The 21,369-nt window shown below is 41.7% G+C and overlaps 1 protein-coding gene across 3 annotated transcripts in view; it reads left to right on the forward strand.

Annotated features, from left to right (window-relative positions):
* Positions 1–3,376: 3,376 nt before the first annotated feature.
* The window catches only part of kif16ba (kinesin family member 16Ba), an 82,804-nt gene continuing 64,811 nt past the window's right edge, over positions 3,377–21,369 (forward strand). For 2 of the 3 annotated variants that reach the window (XM_036534317.1, XM_036534309.1), the window contains exons 1-5: positions 17,961–18,121; positions 18,927–19,058; positions 19,232–19,407; positions 19,653–19,718; positions 20,093–20,152. In XM_036534317.1, the coding sequence (XP_036390210.1) occupies positions 17,971–18,121; positions 18,927–19,058; positions 19,232–19,407; positions 19,653–19,718; positions 20,093–20,152 (585 nt within the window). In that variant the 5' untranslated portion in view covers positions 17,961–17,970. Of the gene's footprint in view, positions 3,658–7,767; positions 7,838–8,882; positions 8,997–13,495; positions 13,613–14,654; positions 14,753–16,119; positions 16,230–16,630; positions 16,774–17,952; positions 18,122–18,926; positions 19,059–19,231; positions 19,408–19,652; positions 19,719–20,092; positions 20,153–21,369 lie in introns of those variants that run through there. The other variant, XM_036534326.1, reaches the window with a different exon arrangement.

Consider the following 21,369-nt stretch of genomic DNA (forward strand, 5'->3'; position numbering starts at 1 on the left):
TGAGTACAGATGTGAGAGCCGTTGCCGGAGACTGAGAGAGAGAATTCATTGGTTTTATCAGTTTGATGGAGTTTTCATCTCCTAAAAAATGGCTTGGGGGTTTCTTATCAAATGGAAAGCTTCGCAGCAAGGACAGAGCTTGTTATTTTTGTTTAAGTGTTGCCTCTGAACCTTTGGGAGTGAATTAGAATTGTTCAGGAAAAAAATGAAAAAGGGAAAAATGTCTGCATCGAAGAGTAACAGTCAATCTGCTGTGTCTGCCCAACCTGGCTTCACACAGTAGGAACAGATACCAGCAGGACTGCGATGCCATAATACTGCACTGTAATGTCAGTGAGAGGCTACCAGGGAGATAGAATGTTGGTGTACAGTAACTATGAGATTTTTTTTTTTCATCCTAAGGGATGTAATCCCCTTTCTTCACTGTCTTTACCGTCATGTTCATTGACAGTGTTTGCACACCTGTAATTAGCTATTGCACACTAAGTCCCAGCTGATAAGCACCTGGGGTCTGTATTTTAGAATCACCTCTCCTTCATGCTTGAAGAAAAACACTTGTAGAAAAAAGTTGTGCAATTTGTGCTTCCTTAACTCCACTTCCAATGATATATTTTGTAGATCCCCCCAAACAATAAGTCAATTTCTGTCACTTCGGCCACTTTTCTTACTTCGGCCCCCTAGCTGTTGCTTTTGTGTTTCTCCCTGTCTGTCAGTGTCGTCCATGTGCTTTTGTTTACAGTTCCCATGTGTACCGGCCCTGCCCCGCTCTCCGCCCTGTCCTTGCACAGAACAAAACCAGCAAAAAACAACTTAAAGTCTATTAGAATATATAAACAGCACTTAATAGCAACAATATGATGGAAATTATACAGTGATATCTATCAGCAATTTCTTGCCAAGCAGCTTTCGGACAAATTATTTGCTGTAGGCATGTTGGCTATTGCTAACTGACGATGAAAGATATTTATTAAGTATCAAAATATCCTGATTCAAATCAGTGTCCTGTTATACTGCATTATTACACTGTGCCTGAAATTTAGTTTATTGACCTTTCAGCATTATTACAGGTTCATAAACACAATTGTCATTAAAGACACTTAATTATTTTGCTGTTACAATAAAACATACATACTATTTAAATTGTATTACAATACAATTTAAAGTGTTGCAATTATCTAAACTGAAATCTAATTTCTCATATCTCAAATCTAAGCATCCACTGTCATTTAGGAGTCTACACATATACGGGATTGGTGATCTCATGTGTCTCACAGTTCGACATCTTGGGATGGCCAGTTTGTCTGGGTTCCTTGTCTGACAACCTGTGAGCTCCTCCCTGAGGGGGGGTAGCCAGTCACTGAAGTTGGACTTTAGCAGCTTTCTGGCAAAACCAAGACACAGTTTAGTGGGTCTCTCTGATAGAGTGCACAGTCCGAGAGTGCAGAGAACCTCTGGGTACCCTGAGAACGATTTTACAAGCCCATTTCTGCGTGCTTTCCAGCCTTTTAGTCTGGTTTATAGTCAAGGAACTGTGCCAGATGGGGGCTTCATACTCCAGCACTGGACACAGGTAGCCTGTGTAGATGGAAACCAGTTCTGGGTCTCGGACACCAAATTTCTTCAGGTGACATAGAGCAAAAAGCTTCCTGCTGGCTGAGGTCAACCTGTGGTCCACTTGACTGTCCCATCGCAAGTTACCCTGGATGGTGACCCCCAGGACTTTGACTGAGTCACAGACTTGCAAGATGACTTGCAAGACGGTTCCCTGTGCAACTCCACAGATTGGGTATTCCCACTCAGAGAGATGTCCCTGGTAGTGCACTTTCTGACACCAATCGGTCATGACGCTGCAGATCCATGGGATCAGACCTGGACTCACTCCAAGATCAAGGAGGCACTGTACTGCCAATGTGTGATCTACAGCATCAAAGGCTTTGGCAAAATCAGTTGTAATTAGTGTGCACACTGAGCCCGGAACATCACAGGCCTTGTACACAGAGTCCATCAAACTGACTAGATAGTGTGCTGTAGAATGATTCTGGCTCTAAAAACATCAAATTTTGCATGGTCCTGTAAGCTTAGCAATGTTTCAATATCCCTCGGTTAGTCCCAGAACTTCCTGAATGCAGAAGAGTAGAATAGACAAGATATGCACCTAAAGCAAAGACACAGTGATAAAATATTACTTAGTTTTACATATCTATATGTAAGGTGTAGCCGAATGTTATTAATGTTATTTTTTGTAACTTTTTGCATTCAGCTGTAAACCAATTAATGTTATCATAAATGTGTCAAAGGAAATGAATGACTGAATGTACACACACTAGTGCCCTCTTCAGGCATCACTTTGACGTAAGCATTCAGTAGATCAACTGGATATTCATGATGAATCTCTAGTCCAGAGCCATGAGGTCATCACTGTCCCTTACAAACTGATACAATATCAAAGATGAAAAATGGTAGCTTCACAAAAAGATTACAGACTAAAAGAGAGCAGTAATTTCCCTCACAGAATCCTTCACCATGTTCCACTTTAATCTGCAATTAAAAGTGTTCCACTGTGGTTACTACTTGCCAAAACTTATATATTGCTACCTTCTAACTTTGCACCGGTACTCTAACTTTATCCGATTAAACACATTGTTTGTTCCTAAGAAGCAGTTTGTCCAAATAATGTTTTTCAGGATGTAGTCCTCCCCATTTAAAACACAGACCTCGAGGCTGAATTACCAAAACTGGCACACTTTTACACTTCTGCCCATTGTCTGAAAATTAAAGACAACCAGTTTCTCTGGTAAGTGTGCCTTGCAACACAAATGTAGTAGTAGGCCTATTTATGAATTGCCAAAGTGCTGATGCATTCAGCCTAAAATGTAACAGGGTGCACATCATGTTCTGAAGTTGTCCTGTTAAGACAGCTGTATAATCCCACAATAATCATTACAAATAATTTAATGAATTATGTAAATATAGAGTTGTCTTTTGTTGTATTTTTAAAACGTTTTCGGTCATTTAATTGACAAATAAACAACACCTGTGATGTTCCTCAACAGGTACAACCAAAGCATTGTTTGCTCATACTTGTTTTACGTCAGCATATTTCTCAATTCCTTTTTACCTTATTCCCTTTCATACAAACGCAAAACAGCACCCAAAGGAACAATCATAGTTAGCCGCACGGAATGGAAAGAAAATCCCAGCCCACAAAGGAGGGCGCAAGCTCCCTTTTTTTCCAAACGCGTTACTGGATAGAATACTTTGTCCCTTCCCATTACCCGTCTCACTTTATGCTTTATCAGCTGACGACAACGCTGGCAGAGTTTGATTTCTGTTTTGTTAAGAGTGTAGGCAGCCCGGTAATGAGAAGTGCTGCTAAGACTTCAGCTACATAAAAGCAACAAGCAGCAATAGGCAGTCCAGTTTAGAGGAAACCTACAAGGGAGTGTTGTCAGAAGCCGAGTCTGCTGTTAAAAATGTGCAAGTAAATGGTAGCTAACATTAGATAGGTAACAACAAAAGCTAACGTTAGCTAGACATCAGTTTGCTATTCCTTACTTAAACTAGGTAGCTGACCGGTGAGGCTGACACATCCGCATAAAAGGGATGTGCAATGGCATCGGTGCGAGTGGCTGTCCGGGTGAGGCCCATGAACAGACGGTAAGTGTCAAAACAGAGATGGCACATCGCATCAGACATCATAGCTAATAAGCTAACGTTACCTGAATTAGCCACTTGTTCCCACAGCCCCGGGGCCGTTCTTTCACATTCCCACCGCAATAGCAAGAACGCGATGAGACCAGTTATGTGTGGTTCATTATAAGAACAAATCTGTCACCAAAACTTTACAGCACACCTCCGGAGGTGCTGTGGTATGGGTGCCTACAAGTCCACACTAGCTAACTAGCGAAGGTAGCTACAAGGTCTCCACACCTCCCTGGCAAGTTCACTGACGAGCAGTGCCCATTGACATTGGAAGAAATAAAATATGCTCGTTCTGTTAGTTGCTGCTGCACTCAATAATTTCTCTTAACCGAAGTCGTCTTTTTTTTCCTCATGTAATTCATTATTAACGTTATTACTGTGTAGATCATACTAGCTAACTTGCTTGGTAATGTAGCTAACTAGTACTGCACTAATTACCTGGCGTTAACCATAACATGTAACAAGCAAATTAGTCAAACCCAAAATAATTATTCCACGTGTTATCAAATAGTGCAACTAATCTAATACATAACCTGCTGTGGTATCAAAAATTTTAAAGTTAGCCGCATTAGAAGAGTCTGGGTCAAGGTTGGCTAGCTAAGTATAAAGCTTAGTTCAGCCATTGCAGTGCAGTTATTTTATAGTTTCCAACTTCGTTAGTTATCGATTGCAGTTCATAACTTGTGGTTAACCATCAATATTTATCGTTGGATATGATTCTAGAATCTCAGCCGCGTCTGAAGAACACCTGCAAAGGCAGTATAATGCAGTTAGCGTTGGATAGCTATCAAGCCATCTTGTCCTCTGTAGCTAAAACACTCGCACAAAAAATGAATTTGAAGGTAACCTTTCACATACTTCAGTGATCTGAAAATCCACAAACAACCAGACGGCGTTGTGAGGTGCGACAAAGAGCAGTGGAACAGGAAAAATGGTCTGCCAGGTTTTTAAAAAATCTTGACGTCGTGTATTCACTCGCGGCATCAATTCTGTTAAACGAATGCAAGCAGTACGAAGGAAAGAGTACACTCTTTTGTGTATCGCTACAATTAAAAGCAAACAAAAACATGTCAATGGGTAGATTTTTCAAACCTCAACACGTATATTATTCATAGTGCAGTTTTCGGGCACTGTGCGATAGCTTCCAGTTTAATTTGAGCATGTCAGTGCTCTGTGTAATTGACAAGTCAAATCATTGTGAATAGTCTGGCACCTCTGGAAGACAATGAAGTTCCAGGTCTGTCCGTCTTTAGAATTGGCTGCAGTAGAGAGAACGAGCCGAAAGCGCAGTCAAGTGATTGTCTTCCTACATAAAATTAAAATATGCGTCAAGACCATTGATTGAAATATGGTGGCCTTTGGACTGGGTTATATCTAGTTATATCTGGTGTTAGGATGTCTCATGAGTTGGATGTATTTAATTTTTACAAGACGTTAATGCAAACATAAAAGAAACTGACACTGCATTGTGGCATGTAATCACAAAATTTGGTGTGGTTTCACATCTCATCTACCTGTGTGTTGAATTTCATCAAGTTCGAATATGGTTTAATATTTCCACATGGCAATAAACGCTACAAATTTGTTGGCCCTTGGGGTTGATTATGGGACAATTGTGTTTTTGTAATTTAGGGGCCACAATAAGTTTAATATATCAAATTTGACCCAATGTTGAGTGAGGTTTGTTATTTGTATATTTGTTTGTAGATTATACAAATTTATTGGCTTGTGTTAGCCATGTTTTTGCATGTAGTAACATTTTATTTGAAATTTAGATCTTTAGAGCTTTGTTCACAGATTAAACATACCAAATTTTCTGCCATTTTTCTAAATGAGTCATGATGAGTTGAAGTTTAAGTTTTTGAAACTCAATTCAGGTTTGCTGCCAGATCATGTGAGTTAAGCCTCTTATTTCTTATTGGATTTATTTGCTTATGAGGAGAGAAGTGTAGGACATGAAGTTTCAAGTCTGTATAACCATCTGTTTTGGAATCGGAGCACATTGAAAATGGGACACGCAATCGGTTGTCAACCTATTCACAAAATTGAAATGCTGACACTTCCCATAGTGTTCGAGAAGTTTGCAAAGATGTGAGTGTTTGATAAACTGTAGGATTGGTAGATATTTGGAAGTCACACCTCCTCAAAAACAGAGAAGAGTCTTGACTTGTGTACCTAGTACCAACCTATGTTTGTAATTTACTGGATTTTTTAGTGCCACAGTCAGGCATTATCAGAATCAGGCTTATCAGCATTTGCAATCATCTTCGAATCATTTTTCTAAAATGGGGAAGAAACACAAATCTGTACATTTACTAAAGGGTGCCATGCTTGCCCCCCCCCCCCCCCCCCCCCCCCCCCTTTAATTTTTTTTCTTATTTTGGAGTTTTCATTGGAATTGGTGGCAGTCATTGGATGGCAGTGTAGCATAGTGGTTAAGGAGCAGGACTCGTAAGGCTGCCATTTGAATCGCCACTGGGGTACTGCTGCTGTAGCCTTGGGCAAGGTCCTTAAGCTACAATTGCCTCAGTAATTATACCGATGTATAAATGGATAACATTGTAACAGTAAAAAAAAAAAAAATCTGTAACCAATGTAAGTCACGTCTGCTAAATGCCAGTAATGTAATGGAATGGAATGGATGGTGCTCCAGATTTTACATAAGACCCTGTATCGGGGTTATATTCCTTTCATAATTCTGTTTATTTCCTTGCTTGATCATCGTTTCTGGCACCCCAGAAAGTGTCAAGCAGATCAGAAGTGATTTCAAGGAATTGTTCTGTCAAATCTCTTAAACATGATGCCTGCTTGTAGAAGGATCTGGGAAGACATGGATCCGATGCTGTAATCATCTCCCATGCTGTAATCATCTCTTTCACTAAATATTTACCAAACAGAACCTTCCCATTTAAGATTAGTATTAGTGAGTGGCAGCGCAGTACCATTAGAGAATGTTTTGATGGAAACAGACATTTTTAACATGATCGTGTTGCCTGTTTTTCACTAGACAGAAGACCCCATTGCCTGCACTAAAGGCAGTGCCTTTAAAAGCAGAGCTTTGTCAGCGGTGGTTCAAAGTCACAAACATTTATCTTGGATTATTTCATGTCTTTTAACCTCATTTCATATGGTCTTAACTGTATTTCATTCCCAGACAGAACGTTTTAGGTTCCTTTGCCTGTGTGTAGGCACAGTCTACATACAATTACGTTATCACATTTACTACAGTTCCCTTGACAACCCTGACTTCATGGCTCTGGCTGCCTTTACTTCCGGTTGTCCTGAGCTGACCATAAAGGTCTCTGTGTTATGAATGGCAGGTATGTTGCCAGAGGTCATATGAGGATAATGCTCATTTTTTACAGCAATGATTTAGGATAATTGCTAAAATCAACTCTGTCAAAGAAATCCAAGTAGCAGACAGGGTCCTTGGGTGGGAAATCCTGTTATCCCCAAAGCCCAAACCTTAAACCCTGGCTCTGCTTTGTGCTGGTTGCCAGCGAGAGATAACATGTGAAGAGCTAAGGCTATTCAACAGCCTAGATGATAAGGCCCGTATCTGCAAAACACTTTCATGGTTCTCAGGATGTATGCTTTGAGGCCATATTTCAGTAAATGTTAGAGTAGCGAGAAGAATGAGTCTGCATTTATTTCCAGGAAACCAAAAACCTTGTTTTTAAAAAAAAAAAAAAATAATAATAAAAAAACCTTATAACTTTCTGTGTGAAGTCACAGGTAGCTGTAGCTGTGGCGATAATTGGGTCACCTGATGATTAGGACCGCTCTTGACCAGGTGTGGGTCGATAGTGACATGGGGGATCAGGGTCTGTTGAATGATAAGATTCAAAGATCAGGTCACCCAGAGTCTGCTGTGCCGCTCAATCAATCAACCCTCTTCCGCTGATGGTCTTGTCTATTTGTCAGACTGATTATTAACATGACCTAGTTACTCATCATTGCATGTCGGTGCCTGTCAGTTTGAATCATAGAGCAAATGAGCTCTTCCGGCATATGTCTGCAAGGCCACAACAACCAGATTGTATTCATTATGACCTCATTTCACAGAGAGAAGGATTTGGAAGCCAAGGTCATTATTCATATGGAAGGAACCAAAACATCCATTACCAACCTTAAGGTGAGTTTCTGGGTACAAATGTCAAATTTAACCAGAGAACTTTGACCCTCGACCAGCACTCAGATAATGGCTACCAAATGGGCAAAATCTTTTAGTGAAACGATTTGTAAAAATGAAAGAATATTTATATTTTGACACCATCTGCAGTGCCTTTTTGTAGGCCCCATTGCCTTGCTGGGTCTCAACAACACAAGGTTTTGAAACATCACATGAACCAGGTCTTCAGTACGTAGCCTAAGGAATCAATTCAGTGGATTTAGCAGAATAAAATGTGTCACTCGCAGAAGTCTGTTATGTCTTTTCCCATGGAGAGATTTTCTGCATAGTTGCATTTCATCTTGTGAAAGCTCTCTCCACCAGGATTATGCTGGATAAAATAATTTCTGTGTGGATATCCTTCCGCCAGCCCAACTTGGCTTAGCCTGTATTTCCAGCTAGACCCTTGTTTAACACAATGTAGTGTCCCGTTAGGCTTATAACCCTTTTCTTTTCATTGAAACTATGGACAAATAGTCAGGAAAAAGGGCTTAACCATTTTTTAAATTGTTATACAGCTGTGTCTGTAGACAGACTGTTGGGATATGCAAAAACCTAGCTAACTAAGCATTACCATTGTGGTAGCCTGAAGATGAAAAGTGGTGGTCTTATTTTTAAACAGGTGGTTGTTATCAATTTAATACATTCATATCTATTACCCATACTATGTGTGCTTCCATGGGTATAAGATAACATTTCAATTCATGTGCCAACTCATGCAAAGTGAGAAGACTGAATTCTACACTGTGAATCATTGCACCAACAAAACCGATAACACATAAGACTTGTTAGGCATAAGACTTATCTTCAGTAATACATTTTGTCCCTGAATAACTTCATTTTTACTTGTTCACTCAATTCATTGGTTGCAAAATTTGTAACGAGGGGGAAAAAGTGTTATGCTCAGATTAGTTACTCAAAGTTTTGAACGAAGCGCGGTGCAAAGACTGAGGCTAACAAAGCGGAGAACTATTGTGTTTTATTTTCTGCTCGCTTAATGTTCCTTCAGATACCGGAGGGGATCTCTGGGGATTCAGCACGAGAAAGAATCAAGACGTTCACGTATGACTTCTCCTACGACTCCGCTGATTGTAAAAGCATCAGCTTTGTTTCTCAGGAAAAGGTAAAGGTGTTCCATTTTGTATTTATTGTCATGTTTGGTCTTGTGTATTGTTTACCTTTTTGACCTGTAAGTTAATTTTAGATTCAGTCCAGCTGCCATGACCTTTGTGTTTTGTGTTAAACAGAAGCAGACAGTTTTCTTGACAATTATGAAACTAACAGTGAGTTACAGACTCAATGAAAATGTATAACTTAGTTTTAAATTTAGCATTAAATTTGAATTCACGGATCAAGTACATTTGTTATTTGTGTACTGTTTCATTATTTGACTATTGTAATATTTAATCCTCTGCTGTAATGATTAAGACACTGGGGAGATGGGCTCATGGACTCGACACTTATGGCTGTGTGAATATTATATGCATGGGAATCGGTAAGATGTAACAAGCTCATTGTTTTTTTTCTCATGCATTGTTTTATTGAAGAGCTGTTTTAATCTCATAATACATACTGAGTGTGGACAAGTGAATTATTCATCATTGTCTGATGTCATTCAACACAAAGCGGAAGGCCTTGGCAAAAAGGATAGGGGCTGAAGTTGTTCACTGAAATTGGATGAAATCTGCAGCGACTCAAAGGCTTACATCTCTTTCTGTCGCTTTCACTTCTGTGCTTAATTGCACATACAACAGTTCCAGTTGCCAGTAGTTAGTAGTTTCGTAATGTACAGCACTTGTGTTGCGCCTCTGAGTTCAGCGTAAAAATTTAAGGAGTGCTTTGACCCAGTTCAGACGTGGTCTTATTCAGTTCATGCTGTTTGGTCTGTAAAATCTTATTATGCAGAAATCTCATTGTTCTGCTACCCTGTGGACGGGTCGTTCTCTGGTTGAAATGAGTTGGCAGTCATGAATGCAGGTTCACAAGACTTGCATTGCTCTGAAAGTAAAAGCATAAAAGCAATAGGGAAGTATGGTGCGTTATCATATTAATATATTCTTAAAATAAATAACAACTTAATTGTAGGTACTGTACAAGAAAGAATTCATGCCACTCTGTATTCTATTCAGTTTGATCTCTCAACATATTTAATATATTCTCATGTTTATTACTGCAAGAAAATGTGCAAGAAAATCAATTCAGTTTGAAGACTATATGAAGTTTAGTGGAACAGAACACCAAATGTATACCAATTGTCCTCAGCTTGGCAGTGTTTTTAGTGGACTTGCTACAAATGTCTGGTTTAATGGTGCCCTCTTGTGGATAGTTTCGTAAGACTTATGTATTTTGACGCACACCACTGTTCCAATTTTAAAAACCTTCAAAATTAATCATATTAACAGGTCACTAGTTACTCTTTTCTTAATACCCTTCTTGATCACTTTCTTTCTGTGGTTTCAGTGTGTTATGGGTTTGTGTGTAACCAGCACAAACAGGCATCTGAGAACTTCTTAGCTGAAGTAGCTCTTCAAAGCCCATGAGTTTCAAATCAGCTTAAACGCTCCCATGTTCGCTGTACAGAGTTGGCCTAATTAAAATATACTGTGACATCTTTATGTTGGAAAAGTTTAATAGTTAACCTAGAGAATTTTGTACACAACCATAAATAGCTGAGTATTAGCCCGTTTGACAATGTGCAATTTTCAGAACTACTAGACTTTGAGTACTCATTCAGTTGTCATATGGAATGATTTGCTTAATTCTTGGAAGTTGCTTGGCCGCACTACGCATTTATTAATCGGCCTTTAAGGGCCCTAGACACAATCAGAATGGCAACAGCTCAATCTCAGCTGGCATGCTAAGTAGGAATTGCTGCCTTATGTTGTAGTACATCTACCTTTAGTTACCTTAGTGTCTGGATGAGGATTTTATTCTAAACCAGTAAGGCCACTAGTGTGTAAATGAAGACTGCTGGTTTTATTGTGGTGGAACTAAAGCATCTTTATAGGTATTGTAAGGACTGCCTGCTGAATACAGATTAAAAAAAGATGTGCTCCATGGGTTTATTTTTCAAGTTCTGTGGCATGTTATCTTCCTCCGGTGTGGATCGATTCCTGTCTTGAGATGGACTAATGCAAAATATTGGGTGTTCAGGGAACAGCACAGTGGCCTTGAAGTGCAGTTAAGTGCCACTGGAAGAATATTTCATGCCATCTAAGCTATCCTGGTGCACTTTGTTGTGTAATGGTGGCATGGTAATTATAGCCATATCAAATTACATGTTTGTTTACTACTTTAATGATTCAGTGATGTTTTGAGCAGCATACCAATCTATTTAATGGTCCACTTGAAAAGCCTCCCTTTTCACAAAAACAGATTATGCAAATGACCACCGTTAATTATATTAGAGATTCAGTTCCTTAAATTACTGCTGTTTTAGTAAAAAAAATAAAAAAAATACTTTCACACTCACACTGGTTGAAATTTTGGTTTAAATTTCAATGTGAATCACATCAGCCTGTAAGGAGAAATAAGAGGGAATAGGTGGTTGAGACAGGCTCTTGTAACCATGAATAGTTAGTTTTAATTATTCACAAATTGTGTGGGTTGTGGCTGAGTGCCTTGACATGCTTAACCAGGAAGAGAGAGATATTGTTTAAAATGATATTCAGCAATAAACATGAATTTTTCATTATTACTGTAATGATAATGATGTTTTGGATGAGGCTTGAAGTTTGATCCCAGCACATTGGGATGTCAAATCTCATACGGTATCAAAGATCATCTACTGCAAGGAGATTTGAATTCCTGGCATTCTGGCAAAATCTAATTGTTCCCAAGACTCAATGAAAAAAAAAAAAACATATCTCTGCTAATGCACTTTAATTGGAGTGTGTTGAATGTTCAGGCACAAAATGGCTGCCCCACATCACGGAGGCGTGGATTTGGCGGTGGTCAAAGCGAGGTGAAATCCCTGTAAAGCACTTTGAGGCCCATGAAAGGACTGAACTGATAAATGCAGTTCAGATTGAAAGTAGTGTTCAAACAAGTTAAAGGGCAATCAATCAGAAACCGCCGTCAGTCAGAACTATGCCTCGTTCATGCTCAATAACAAGCTGGCTGAGCCCTGACTCAAAAGACCACGTTTTTATATGTTACTTGTGGCTGTGGTTCTTAAGACAAGTGCTGTGCATTTCCCAAGAGATGGCAGTATGCACTAAAATCCAGCTCATAATTCATTCATCCACGTATTGAAATGAATTGAGTGGAGGCCTCTGCCTTTGACGTTGTGTGACGGCTGTCCCCGGGGGGGGGTGGATTGTCCGGCCCGTTACCCAGAGAGAGCTGTTGGGATCTTTCCTGAAGAGTCCCCAGAGTGTTGCGCCCGTGCAGTTTTCCCCGCTCCCGTTTCGGACCCAATTTGCAGGTGTCGGGAAGCGGCCGCCCGGACTGTTGGTCCACGCAACACTGGAGGTGTCAGACGACTGTCGCACGTGCGCGGTCTGGCACCTGAGATGTCCCGAATGGCTTCCGCGGCTGTGCGGCGGAAGGAGAGGAGAAAGGGGTCACCTGAAGACTGATAAAACCTGAATAAAGAGCAACTACAGCAGAGTCTGAGATCAATATAGCAATGTAGCAGTCAATGTCGAAGATCAATGTAGCACTAACAGTAAACATGGTGATGTAGAAAAGGTTAGTATCACAAGTACAACTGCTTAGATAAACAGTTGCACTTGTGATAAAGCATAGGTAAGTTTTGCAGACTGTAGAGAATAAGTCTGGCTTTAGTGGTGCCATGTGACTTCTGAATTTGTATTCACGAAGCATTTGGCACTCTGCCTATGGATTTGTGTCCACTCGATATAATCGTAAATCCCATCTGTCATTCATAAACTGGAGAAGTTGACCTGCCTCATTGCCACGGACACAGCGAGCTGTTCAGCAGGCAGAAGGCGGCTATCCATGATGTTCCTTTCGTCTAAACTTTCAATTATAGGACATCGGCGCGATGCGAGCAGTCATTTAGCCATGGCCCTGAATTTAAATAATGCCAAACTGTTATTAGGCAGCCTGATTTAATGAAGCTGATGGAAGAACTGTTTTGCTGATGCGGTCTCCTCATGTCACTTCTGTCGTCTTGGGTTCCGCTTTACAGGCTCTTATAAATTGTTGCTTCTGCATGCGTAGCGTAATTAACATTTTTATCTTTGTCAACATTCCTCTGTTTTATAGTTTCGATGATTGGATTGGGGGGGTTTTATTGAAAGCTTTTATGTTCTGAGGAAGCGTGTCAGGAAGACCAGGATTTGGACGGTGATAACCATCCCCTTCTGCGTGAGTGTCTGGTGCTGGGGGTTCCAGGTGGGAGGCCTTGAACCCTGACATCTCTCTCCAGACTGAGCAGATGGCAGGGCCCTCCCGTGTCCTCTTCCTGCTGTTAAGATGGGCACCCATTTTCCATTTGGGCCAACTGCGATAATGGCTGGGCCTGACTTTCTCCGCTTCTGGTAGATTAGGGATGCCGGCTGTCAAGTCCTCCACGCCCCACCAAACCTTTTTGATTGAAGATGTCCCTGGATCGTGTTCAAGTCTCTTGTTTTTTTTTTTGTCCTCTCAATGCAGGTATTTAAAGACCTGGGCTCCGATGTCCTAAAGGCTGCTTTCGAAGGTTACAATGCCTGCATTTTTGCCTACGGCCAGACGGGGTCCGGGAAGTCGTACACCATGATGGGAAACCCAGTAAGACACAGATTCAGCCGAGTGGTTGAGTTTCTCCAGCATGAAATGTTTCAGAAAAGGGCACTGACTGTGCACAGTCACATGGGAATGTGTAAACTGACATTAACACAGCTAAGCTTTGTCATTACTGCTTAGGTCAGATGGTATTACTGTTAGATATTTCGCTGAATTTAACCAGAAATTGAAACGGTGAAGCCTGCAGGTGTAGTTGCCTTCTTATGGAGAAACTGCAAACACACATTAGTCCCTGCTTGCCCCTGATTCTCCAACTGAATTCAGTGCGCAAGCAACAGTCTAGAGACTGTACAGAAATCATTTAGTGAGACCATATTGACACCAATCTGTGAGACCATAAATCTTAGTGAGGTCCCTGTTGAATGTATTGGTAGGTAGAAGGCTGAGGACAAAAGATGCAACTTTCCATTGGTAAGAGTCGCAAATCTGTTTTTCTGTAAGGTGAAGCGGATAAAAAAATGCGACAGCCCCATTGAATTGTGGTTTGAAAGCCGTGAAATCTCACTCTACAAACTCCGAGGAGTTTATCACGTTTTCTCAAGTGCTCGCTTCGTGACTGATTTTAAGGGCCTGTGATTAAACTTTTTCTTCTTGTGTCTGTACTTGCCATGGTCTGCCGCACACTAATTGAACTAAATACAGGCAATCTAACTTTTAAGAAAAGAAAGCACTCTAATGCCTTAACTTCATTTATATTGCTACTTATTTTTGTACATCTGTGTGTTCTTGTTCTTTGGGTGTTTTATCTTGCATGGTTGTTGCTGAGTTACCAGATTTTAAGTTATGCGGCAAATGTTTTTTTTTTTTTTTTGTATTATGTATTTTTGTGTAATTTGTATCAAATACTCAAAACCCACTGCTTTACATTTTTTTGTTCTTTAATTTTCTAAATTATTGAACTGTTTTTACAGCTGGAGAGCAAATTTTTAGTAGTTTGCCAAAAGTTTGTATTCTGGTCAAGAGTTTTTCTCCTTGGCTATAGACGTGACTTGTTTCTTAGTCCTTTTTTCTTTCTTTCTTTCTCCAGGGGGATGCAGGGCTGATCCCCCGCATATGCGAGGGCCTGTTCAGCCGGATTGCGGGTATGACGCTGCGGGATGAGGCCTCCTTCCGCACCGAGGTCAGGTGAGCGGAGCAGCGGGTCAGCACAGCGAGCAGGGGGGTGGGGGGTCGGGACGTACCAAGGACAGGGGCGGCGCAGAGAATCGGTCTCTCAGCCCCGTGATCTCCGCCCCGCGCAGGGCGTCCGCCCACCAGGCCCTCCACGTTAATTACTCCACCGTCTCGGCTCCCGCGGGGTGAGAAGTGTGCCTGTCTGCTTCAGAGACTGCCTGTATGCATCAGGCCTCTAATGACTTACAAGAGGTCAGGAGGGTCATGGTGAGATGCGGCGCGGTCACAGGAGGCACCCCTCTGGCTGAATTTTGGGCAGGCACGGAGTCTGAGGATAGACTCATTCGGGTGCGACTAAGGATGAAAACACGCCGTGACTCACCGGCTGTTTAATTTAAGGGGTCTTTTGGGGTGGGGGGGCAGTGGGTGGTTGGTATGTTACCTTACGATTATCATTTAACATGAGTGTAACTAGAGCTTGAAAGTAATTAGGCATTTGGATAGGGCTGCTCAATTATGGCAAAAATCATAATCACAATTATTTTGGTCAATATTGAGATCACGATTATTTAACCCTTTCATGCATACGGTCGCACCGGTGTGATTACCTGTTTAGGGCGTATGCCAAAACCGATTAGAACGCTAGATTGGAAATATTCTAGCTAATTTTAGCCTTGAGGAAATGGCGATTTAACGTTAAAAAATATAGCAAATGCTAACTGAAATTTATTTATTCATTTATTTCATTTAATTCTGCTTCATTAGACACATTTGTTTGTATGCTAATTTCATTGGAACAATGCTGTGATAATAGACATTTTTAATAATTTTAATAACAGTCAGAAATTAATCTGTAGTCAGGATAAGCCAGTGTTTTAGTAAGGTCAGAAAGTCATCTTGATTTGAGTCTTGCCCCTTTTTTTCAACTGCAGACTGAAACAATGGGATGTGGGAATTTTTTTTTTTTTGCTTATTTACCTCCATTGATGTTCATAAGCCATGCCTCTCTAATTGCATATGATGTCTAAGTTGAGCTCACAGAGGGCTTTCCGAACGGCTGGCTTAATATCACCAGCAGTGTATTACAGCAGTGTATTACATTTACTGTGGTGTGAAGCATCATAACGTTTCAATTTATTTTAATGACAGTGCTCATTGGAGCAAGCCTCCTGGCCCACCGCTTTGAGTTATTGTGTCATTTCCAGTTAAGGCTTAGATGAACATACCACTCCACTGGGTTCTGTATTAAAGGACAAAGAGTAAAGCTTTGCTGGGAAAGATTTATGGCAGGCTTTTGCAGCAAAGCCTTCCTCCAGCCTTTTGTCTTCCTGCTGTCAGGCTTTGAACAATTTCCCTGTATTTTCATTGATTTCTGTCAGCTACCTGGAGATCTACAATGAGCGTGTCAGGGATCTGCTCAGGAGGAAATCCACCAAAACCTTCAACCTTCGAGTGAGAGAACACCCAAAGGATGGACCGTATGTGGAGGGTAAGATGACTGCTACTGACAGGGGTGTTAAACAAAATGATCTGACATTTTGGACGGTCAATAAAGGATTGCACTAGGTAAGAGTAATCCACTTGGCAGAAAGGGTTTTTGACATCTTGCAGTAAGACGTCAAGGCAGTCTCGTTTGCCATCTTATGAAATGTAAGAAGCGGTGGAAAGTGTATTCAGTGGCGTGTTTGTCCTTTGTGCTTTCTAACAATTCCCCCAGCTCTGGGTGCTTAAAACAGTTATTCGGGTTTGATGAAGAAAGTATTCTCAGAATGGCCGCAATCCTTCAGGCTGTATGCCCATCGCCAAATATAAGCAGGTGTCTCAGTGTGGGGGGGAAGGGCGCTAACCTGTCGCATTAGTGCTAACCTGTCGTTTGAACCCTGCGGTCAGACCTGTCGAAGCACCTGGTACAGAACTACAGCGACGTAGAGGAGCTGATGGAGGCGGGGAACATCAACCGTACCACAGCCAGCACCGGCATGAACGACGTCAGCAGCCGCTCGCACGCCATCTTCACCATCAACTTCACTCAGGCAAGCTCACCAAACGGCACGCCCCCGTCACCGCCGTCTTGGCACCGGGTGTGCTCCATGCACGTTCACAAAAAATACTGTTTAAACATGCACTGTATGGGCAAAAGTATTCGGACGCCTGACCGTTACACCAACAGGGACTGTAATGACATTGTATTCAAATACATATACTTTAATATGGGGTTGGTCCCCCTTTTGCAGCCATAACAGCTTCCACTCTTCTTGGAAGGCTTTCCACAAGATTTTGGAGTGTTTCTGTGGGAATTTCTTCCCATTCATTCTGTAGAGCATTTATGAGGTCAGGCACTGATGTTGGACGAGAAGGCCTGGCTCGCAATCTCCGTTCCAGTTCATCCCAAAGGTGCTCGATGGGGTTGAGGTCAGGGCTATGTGCGGGCCAGTCAAGTTCTTCCACACCAAACTCATCAAACCATGCCTTTATAGTCCTTGCTTTGTGCACTGGGGCACAATCATGTTGAAATAGAAAAGGGCCTTCCTCAAACTGTTGCCACAAAGTTGGAAGCATAGCATTGTCCAAAATGTCTTGGTATGCTAAAGCATTAAGATTGTCCTTCACTGGAGATAAGGGGCCTAGCCCAAACCCTGAAAAACAGGTGTGGCCAAATACTTTTGTCCATATAGTGTATATATAACAGGCATGTTGAGGGTGAACCGTAGGCTGAATGTGTGAGTCTGGCTTGTATATTTTGACGTGAATGATTTTTATTTTGTGCATCATGTTGCCTTGGAAACAGGAGGGGCCTGGTTTTGTACGATCCAGTTCACAACACTGTGTCCTCCCAAGGGGTTTGGGTGTGCTATAATGCATGCGTATAAGTGTGATGACACAAGTAGCTATACCAACAACAATTCCACTTCTTGCAGTTTCTGCCAATTCCATTCGTAATGTTTGGAAAGCTTTGAATTTGTATAAATTATTCAGTTGGGTCATTTCAAATTTGTCATTTCCTTCGCATAGTTTATTTGCTGTGTTTTTATATCATGCAGAATGAAGGAAACCTTTCTGTTCCGGCTGCTGTTGATGAAAAGCAAGCTTTTCACATCATAGCCGTACAGTTTAAATAAGAGCCCTTTTGGTCGTACGGTATAATGACTGTGGTGTCGCACTGTCTGGGACCCCTCGTCTCTCTGTTAATGGCTCAGTGCTTTCTGTTGCAGGCCAAATTTGATGCGGAGATGCCGTGCGAGACGGTCAGCAAGATCCACCTGGTGGACCTGGCCGGCAGCGAGAGGGCGGATGCCACTGGTGCCACCGGCGTGAGGCTGAAAGAAGGAGGCAACATCAATAAATCTCTGGTCACACTTGGCAATGTCATCTCCGCATTAGGTAGGTCCACTGATACCACAAGTCTATGGAACATATTCTGTAATAACTTAGTATGTGAGACATTGTGGTAGACATGTTTTGGGTATAGGGCTGTGCGATATTGCCGTTGCGATATATCGTATAGCTATTTTTAGCGCAATAGCAGCTATCCCCGGTATGTGGCATTAGGTTTCTTCTCGTATTTTTTTCCCTTTAGTCTTACCTTATGCGGGAGCACACCTCCAAAGTTCAGTGAAATGCTTCCAGGGCAGAAAAATATCACTTGTGTCTATATGTTGGTTAGCTCAACTATTAGCTTTGAAAAACACATAGCATATGTTTTCACTCTTTATCTTTGTAGCCATTTGTTTCTATGTACCACATGGAAGCAGCATAGTGCTGTTGCTGTGATATCAACACTGAATAGATACGAGTGGCGTTTTTTCCCCCGGAAGCATTTCACGTGGTCTCAGAAAACTGGAGGTGTGCTCCCGCATCAGGTATGGCTAAAGGGAAAACAATATGGGAAGAAACCTAACGCCACATGCCGGGGATAGCTGTTATTGCTCTAAAAATAGCTATGCAATATATTGCGACGGCAATATCACACAGCCCTAGTAGGGTATATCTAGTGTATAACTATATACCAGTTAATATTGTAAATTAAAAGGACCTTAGCAAGATGTCAGAGAATTTAGACCTGTAGTTACCTTTAAATTTAGACTACTTTTATATTCTCTTTTCAGATATTAACTTTGTTGTGCTAATTTTGCTCATGTAGAAACCACCTCTGAATAACCCTTCCCTCATGTCCTTGTTGACACAGCTGACCTGTCTCAGGATGGCATGACCACGCAGCTTAAGAAGAAGCAGGTTTTTGTGCCTTACAGAGACTCTGTGTTAACATGGCTCTTAAAAGACAGCCTCGGTGGCAACTCGAAGACCATCATGATTGCAAGTAAGTTGGTGGCAAGCACGAGCTACATGCGGTGACCGCTGACATTTTGGCAAATCGTGTACAGTGTGGTCTGTCGACTTTCACTTGTTCCCTTTACCAGTGGACTCAATCATAGATATCACTTTGTCACCGTAGAAGGTAACATGATGCATCCTCTGTGTTGCCGATGTTAGCCGTCTCGCCTGCTGACGTCAACTATGGGGAAACTCTTAGCACGCTCCGTTATGCGAACCGAGCCAAAAACATCATCAACAAGCCCACGATCAACGAGGACTCCAACGTCAAGCTCATCCGCGAGCTGAGGGCAGAAATCGCCCGTCTGAAAGCACTGCTGGTCCAGGGCAATCAGGTTGGCACTCAGAATACTGTTCTCTGTGCTTATTTGTTCTTTGCAATGATGTTTCTGTGCATTGACAGAGTACCAAATAAATTTTTTTAAAATTGTTTTTTACATTTTATTTATTATTATTTATTTATTTTTTTTTAATTACTTTTCTGTGGATTGAGATTGAATTGCCCCTTTTTAGACATTTAAGTCACCAAATAATTTGAAAGTCTACGTACATTTCTCTTTTACACTCTCCCTGCTCCCAGATCGCACTTCTCGACTCTCCCACAGCTTTGAGCATGGAGGAGAAGCTCCATCAGAATGAAGCCAGGGTAAGTTGATGCCTTTGCCTCCTTGGATTGGCAGGTAATTGCTTTTTTCATTTAGTTTCGGAGTATCGGGGGAGAAGGCAATCATGTGCTTCAGCCTCACAGTGCTCGGTCTTAAAATCCACTTTTAGTAATGACAATATTAAAAGCCCCAGGGGCAATATAATTGCATAACTTTTGTCTGTGAAATGTTCAGTTTTTTTCCCCTCCCCTTTTTGGCGTCTGCTCCATTTGCTGTTACACACAGTAATCCATGTTTTTACACCTTTATTTGCTCAATTTAATCTTCCCAAGAATGATGTAGCAGTGTTTATAAGCAGATCACAGGCGTTATGCATCATTTGCTTTCTATTAATGATTGCCCTATCATTTGGTAGGTCTTAGAGCTGACGAAAGAATGGACAAACAAGTGGAATGAAACTCAGAACATACTGAAGGTGAGTTGTCTAGTATTTTAATCGTTAAATACGTCATTTTAACTAATATTCTGTGTCTTGCGTGAAAGTCCTTTCATTTCTAACGGTGTTTACACTTTCGGCACAACCGGACTTTCTTGAGTGGAACAAGAAACCCAATGATATAATTTTAAGCTTGGACAGTCATGGCCATTATATTTACAAATCTTTTCCCACTCTCCAGTGCTTATAATTATCCATGGTAGCGCAGCATCCCGCTTCGTGTTTCTGTGCAGCACGCTAGTGTGGCATCGTGGCAGGCTACAATCTGTTTGTCCAACAGCATTTCAGATCCCCCGGTGCCCATTCCTAGTCAGCCAATTAAGCGGTGGCAGCTTTGAGTTGGCGCTCATTAGCGGGCCGCGGAGCGAGATGAAACGAGCGCCGTCCCAGTCACCCGCCGCCGCAGCCGAGTAAACAAAATCAGCGCGATAGTCATGAGCTGCCCGCTTTATGTAAATCATTAATGCCACGCCGGGGGGGGGATGCTGCCAGGGCTCAGACCTGCACCTTCCCAAAGTGGATGACCGGGCTTTTGAAACATCTGGTCCCGGGGAGAGGCGGTCGCATCCGGCTGCAAACGTGTGCGTCTGAGCCAATCGCAGCATTCGTCTTTTTGCTCGGGCTCGTATGGGCTGCTGTGCCCGTCCTCCTTTTCGCTGGCACAAAAAAACAAAAAAAGCCTCACGCCAGCCAGCAGCACCCCGATTCCTAGAGCCGAATGCGTCTCGGCCCTGGTTAACCGATACTGATACTGAAAATCTGATATAGTAGGCAGATTCACACCACTTTCATATACCTGTAGCTTTACACTTGTTTTCATTTGTAGTTTTTCTGTGAAATGCAAGTGATAGAGAATACAAGTCAGCGGTCTCTGTCCTGTGCTTTCAGGCATTTATGAATTGGCGCAGTTTGGCTTAATCTGATGTTTGAATATTCTGTGACTCCCAAGATTGGAAAATTTTTGTGATCAAAGGTTTTTCTGTACACTATGTAACAGTGCAAATGTTCTGCATCTCACTCTTTCCGGCAGGAAAATTAATTCATATATTATTATATTACCTGGTATTTCTTAGCCTCTCCTTCATGAATATTCATGGTAAGGAATAAAACAGTGGAATTTGCTTCTATCGTTAGTTAAGAAGTGTTTGAATGCGGATTCAAGTAATCATTGATCCCTCACTGGTTGATTGTTTGGT

Source organism: Megalops cyprinoides, chromosome 1, assembly GCF_013368585.1.
Source record: "Megalops cyprinoides isolate fMegCyp1 chromosome 1, fMegCyp1.pri, whole genome shotgun sequence".
In the NCBI taxonomy this organism is placed as follows: domain Eukaryota; kingdom Metazoa; phylum Chordata; class Actinopteri; order Elopiformes; family Megalopidae; genus Megalops; species Megalops cyprinoides.